General features: G+C 39.9%; 1 protein-coding gene across 8 annotated transcripts in view; it reads left to right on the plus strand.

The window, feature by feature from the left end:
* Positions 1–4,295, plus strand: part of mast2 (microtubule associated serine/threonine kinase 2) — a 524,270-nt gene extending 519,975 nt beyond the window's left edge. For all 8 annotated transcript variants that reach the window (XM_038794189.1, XM_038794190.1, XM_038794191.1 and 5 more), the window contains one exon: positions 582–4,295. In XM_038794189.1, the coding sequence (XP_038650117.1) occupies positions 582–2,782 (2,201 nt within the window). In that variant the 3' untranslated portion in view covers positions 2,783–4,295. The remainder of the gene's footprint in view (positions 1–581) is intronic.
* Positions 4,296–6,000: the final 1,705 nt, after the last annotated feature.

Below are 6,000 nucleotides of genomic sequence, written 5' to 3' on the forward strand. Positions count from 1 at the left end.
CTTGTTCTCCCCACTTACTGCCACCCCCCTCCCCATTTTCCATATTGAGGAATATGGTACAGTATGAATAACACAGACAAGGCGCATGATTTTCCATGCAACCCACCACGTGTTTCATTTACTGGCAACAGGATCTTCTGATCCCGCCGTTGTCAATAGGATTGAATGTAACCCTTGCCACTGGGAAACCTGCGCCAGGGATGCGCAGTCGGCGGAACCGGAAGATCCCGCTGGTGTGAAGGGCCGGAGTGCTCCGGCCAACAGTCTTCAAACAGCTATTTTAAAGTTCTCTTATGCCTGTTATTTGAAGGTAACAGTATTTCTCACCCCTGTTTGTAATAAAGAAAAAAGGTGATTACAAGATGTGTACGGAATTTTATAAAATATCCTACAGGTATTTTCTGTGCACATTTATTTCAACAAACGTCTTGAAGGCAAATAACTAGCTTTGCAGTTGTATTTTTGTTTCTGTAAGTTCTACTAAAGTTGCTTTTAGCAGTTTTCATCTCAAATGTCAGTTGTATATAATTTTAAGTTTTCTGTTCAGTGATAATCCTATGTTTTGATCTCTTTCGTTCTAGTTGGTGGTAACTCTTCACAGAGCAGTTCTCCCAGTTCCAGCGTGCCCAATTCTCCAGCCAGTTCTGGTCACATCCGTCCAAGTTCTCTTCAAGGATTGGCTCCCAAGCTTCAACGACAGTATAGGTCTCCCAGACGCAAGTCTGCTGGGAACATACCCCTCTCTCCTCTTGCTCGCACTCCATCACCCACCCCACAGCCATCGTCCCCTCAGCGCTCCCCATCTCCCCTGCCTTCACATTCTCTGGCTAGTTCCAATGTAGCACAATCATTTCCAGTTAAATTACACTCTTCTCCACCATTGGTCAGGCAGATTTCTAGACCCAAAAGTGCAGAACCGCCAAGATCGCCGTTGCTGAAGAGGGTTCAGTCTGCTGAAAAATTAGCTGCCACTCTCTCATCTGAAAAGAAGCTGTCATCTTCCCGAAAACACAGCCTGGATATATCACACTCAGAATTTAAGAAAGAAATGCTGCAGAGAGATCCCAGTCTACAGAGTTTACAGGAATCTGCTAATGAGTCACAAGGCAGCAAACGTGGCCCTGCAGAAAAGGGAACACTAAAGCAGCCTGCTGCCAGAAAAATTGGTAGGCAAGAATCATCAGAAGGAATGAATCGGGGAAAGCTGAATGACAAACTAGTAGCAATAAGACATGATCGAGCAGAAAGGAGAGAAGCTCTGCAAAAGCAAGATGCCATTCATGAGGTGGAGATCTCTGAAGACGAAAGTGACGAGGGTTCAGAAGATAGCCAGGAAGGAAGGAAGTTGCATCGGGTTTGTGCCCAAACTGATGTTTCAACTTTACTTGAAGCTGGTTATGATTCACATAAACCTGAAAGTCGGGATTCTTCAGAAGATGACCTCAGCTCTATGTTGCTATCTGAGTCTAAAGAAATTAAGTCTTCAGAAAGAAACTTAACTCCACTTTCAGAGCACAACATTCGGAGGTCGATATTGGGCAGTACAGTACTACATAAAAGAGTAGAACAATATCAAGTGGAAGATTGTTCAAACAGCACAGCAGCTGGGGAAAAGGCTATATTAGAACATGCTGCCTCAGGCATTCAGAAGGGTGGCCAGAATAAAACAGATCCCAAAGACTTGAAAACTGATGAAATGAAGCAGCCTATTATAGATTGTGTGACCAAGAAGGATAATAACCCTCCCAAAACACTCTCAATGCAAAAAACTCCAGACCAAACATCAAACCAAGAGTTCAAGAAGACAGCAGTGTTTAAAATCCATCAAGACACTCAAACAGACTTGTGGGAAACTGGTATTGATAACAGTAGCTCTCCCCTTAATCAGATGGTGTATAGAAAACCTACAGGGGATGTACATCAGAAACTCCCTGAAGCAGATGATCACCTTACTGCGTGTTCTTCCAATACTTTTGAGCATTTGCTATTCAAATCAGGACCTCCTCATCCCTCAGTACAGTCCCAGATAACTGATGATCCTAAGAAGGAGACCATTAGAACTGAATGCAAGCCGAATGACGAGGTTAAAGGGCAAACTGTGAGCAAGCAAAAAGATTCATTTGGAATTGGTGCAAAACCTTTTCATTCAAATATCAAGCATCTTAAACATTCCATTACAGAGGAAATGGAAGGAAGAGTAAGCCAAAGTGAGCGAATATTAAAGGAAGGTGAGAAGCTGGACACTAAAAGCCAATCTGTACTAAATATGGAAGGTGGGGTTGGCTTAAAATGCTCTCCAGCTAGCTTTGCAAAAACACCTTTTGTTTCCCATTTAGCTACTGTTGCCAAAAATGTATTGGGTCCAGTCAAGTTGGCTATCCCTGGGATAACAGAGACTGAGAGGAGGAAAGAATTAGGTTCACAGGATTTGCTGTCCAGGAATGATAACGAAGGGCCACATTTTAGCACATTTGGGCCTGCTACAGTATCAAGTATCACAACATCCTCATCAAAGCCTGCAAGTGCAAAATTACAATTCGAAGATAAGGCCATAGTTTGTGGATCACTGTTAAAGCCTGAACCAGTCATAGGGGCTATCTCCAAGCAAACGTCAGCGCAAGATACTGCAAAAATGTCATCTCTGAAGGAACACCAACCTTTTGTGGAAAAGAGTGGGAAAGATCAATCAAGAAGCTGTCATGTGAAAAATAAAGAACCAGTTAAAGGACAGAACTTGCAGCTATCACACAAATTTGCATGTGACAATTTCAAAAAAACATAGTTGATAATTCCCAATTGTAGGAAAATGGGTCATCTGCATCCAACTATAAAAACCTTTTTTTGGAGGTTACTTAAAAGCTGCATGTTTGACTTTGTATCCATACACTATTGCAAAAAAAAACTCAAATGAGATGTGTACGAATAGTTTAGCGTTTTCTTAACACTATACTCAGTTTTGGGGACAAGTCCTGTGCTGCCGACGTGCGACAGTTTTATTTTTGTTTGGAAGTGAGCTGATATTTTAATCGGGGTAGCTGGCATTATTTTTCCACTCTACTGCTGACACCAATTTCAATTTCAAGTTGGACCAATTATCTTTTTGGAGATGGCAAAGTGGCTGATAATTCCTGTGTACACTGATTCTATAAGAGATGCCATAACGCACGAGTGAGGACGAGACATTTAGCTTACATATCATCTCTATTTTTTACATTTTAAAATTTACATGACTCCCATTTTCAAAATGTCTAAAATGTGCATTGACATCTGTATACGTGCAACCCAGATTTGCCAACAAATTATTTACTAGATTCTTTGTTGTCACGGTGTTGCCTGCACCCGAAGCTCTGTAATGTAACTTGTCACTATGCAAAGTAATACATTCCTGCAGAGCATTTGACTGTACTGTAATTTTTCTTTTTGTATTAATGTATCTGAGAAATGTATCTTATTTATTGTAAATATACACACGACAGTCTTGGATGTCTTACTGGGTTTGTGCCACATAGATATTTTGTTGTCATGGAAAGATAGTGAATATGTAATGGAAGTGCTTTCACAAAAAAGTGAGCATTTAAAAAAAATACATTTTAGTACTTATTTAATCAATGCAGAATGGCACCATGGTGCAGTAGGACTTTTTGTGTTGCCTTATTACAGCATGTTGGCTTTAACCTCATCCTTTCAAATGTACTGAACTTTTTAACCGCATTTCAAAGTATGTGTGTTGAATAATCTCCAAGTTCCATCATTTCTATGGCAGTTTGCTTCACTTTTTTTTCAAAGCTCCCATTACAGCAATGTAACAACTTTTGTGTTAGATTTCAACCGATGTGAAAGTTTTAATTTGATGCCCCCCCACCCAACCCTTTGCTTTCCCTTAATTCTGCCCCCCCCCCCCCACCTCGCCCGCCCCCCAAACCAAACCCCCACCCCAAATCATGTTACGTTTATGATGTATTGCACTAATAGAACACGGAGCTTCTGCTAGCCTAACAATCGTAGATTGCTTTGTTTTATTAGCATTTTGCTAAATGTGTCAGTTAATTCAGTAAGTTAGACTGTTATTGGTTAATTCTGACTCATTTTAATTGCTGTGTTTAATCTTTTAAAATAAAAAGTAGAAAAACGGGGGGAAAAAAAGAAGGTTCTATGGACATTACAGTACTGTGGAGCCTGTGCTTTTGCTCACAGTGCATCTGAAAGATTTCTTTCTGCTATAATGTTTTCACTCAAAGTTAATGAGGAAAAATACTTGAAATAAAGGGGGTGTGTTTACTGCCGTGAAAAGAAAATGCGGCTTTGTGTGTTTTTTTTTAAATTTGAGATGAAGAATGTGCTTGTTTTCTAAATGTTTCATTCCCTCATGTGACCACAGAGGGTATTTCACAACAACCATAAGGCCATGGATCATTATCCAGATGGTAATCTTTAAGGATGCGCACCTGCAATTATGGCAAAGTTATGAAATATTGTACTTAGAATTTACAAACTGATCATGTTAAATTTGCTCTTTGTTTCCAAAACCATCATATGTAAAACTTAAGACCTGTGGTAATTTATTTGGGTCAAAGCTACTTCTTAACAAGTCAAATGCATTCATCAAAATGAATTTAAATGAAATGAAATATACTTTTCAATCTAGTAAGTTATATTTTTACATTGAAACGGTTGAGCTATATAGCATCTTACCATTTCTCAGAAATATCTGAGAGAACCTAGCTTGCAACAAATGACTTTCAAGTAAAGACCTTTGTTATGGTACATAACCACATGTGTAAAGGACTTTCAGTTACTTCCACAGATTTGTTTTCATAGGCCACAGACACTGGGACTGCCACGATTAACTCTAAAGCCTCTAAGGATATTGACTAGTCATAAGTGAAATCTTTTTTTTTATAAAATAAAAGTGCCCAATTATTATTTTTTCCAATTAAGGGGCAATTTAGTGTGGCCAATTCACCTATCCTGCACATCTTTGGGTTGTGGGGGTGAGAGCCACACAGATCCGGAGAGAATGTACAGGGTAGATGAATTGGCGGCGCGAGGCCGCAGTGCGAACCACTGCATCACCGTGGTGCCGTAAGTGAAATTTCTGAGAAGAATAATTAATGTGGCTCTTTTTTAAAGCTTCCTAAAATAATTTTTCAAAAATCCACCGCCTGATGTTGCAGCTGACTTTATGCCATCCCAACCAGTTTCATGTCACTGTTGCTATTTGTGTGATCTTGGCACAGCAGGGAATTATGCTTTTCGAAAACTGCTCACCTAGAGATAGAGCTTTATATACCCTTTATATATGCTCTTCTTAACCAGTTATAGGTATCCAATTAAAAGGCCAATTATTAGCCATACAGCTTTCTGTTGCGCAATGAAATCAAGTTATGTTCTCTGCATTTTTCCTCCAATTTGGTGCCTTACTCCTGTAACCTCATTAATCCCTATCCAGTTCTTTGGTATCTTTTTGAACACTGGGTTCTCAGAATTGTGCACAATATTCTCAATGACCTTTGCAATTAGTTATGTGAAGTTAAAATAGTGGCTTGGGATATTGAATGTAGTTCTTTGCACAGCTGAGTTTTTGTATTGAAATAGCCACAGTAATATGGTGCTACATGAAGAAGCACTTGGGAATTGGTTGTTTTGTGGGCCAATATCACCTACTGGTTCAGGCAGCAGAAGCTTACCAAATGGTGAGTATTCCTACAGGGAGACAGCAAGTTCTCTTGGGCAAACAAATATTTTGGGCGTGATCTAACAGAAAGGTTTCTAAGTGTTACTTCAGTTGGGTTTGGCTGTGAGTTTCTCCCTGGCTCTGTCAGCAAGTTCCCCACCACTATCTAACCACATTTAAATCAATTTTGTGGGCTCTTGGGAGTTCCTCTCCGGGCTAGTCCACGCTTAGAATTATTTTCATTACTCAGGAGCTGAACTCGCTGTCCAGACTGGCGTTTCTAATAATAATAATCTTTATTAGTGTCACAAGTAGGCTTACATTAA

This window comes from Scyliorhinus canicula, chromosome 4, assembly GCF_902713615.1.
Source record: "Scyliorhinus canicula chromosome 4, sScyCan1.1, whole genome shotgun sequence".
Taxonomy (NCBI): domain Eukaryota; kingdom Metazoa; phylum Chordata; class Chondrichthyes; order Carcharhiniformes; family Scyliorhinidae; genus Scyliorhinus; species Scyliorhinus canicula.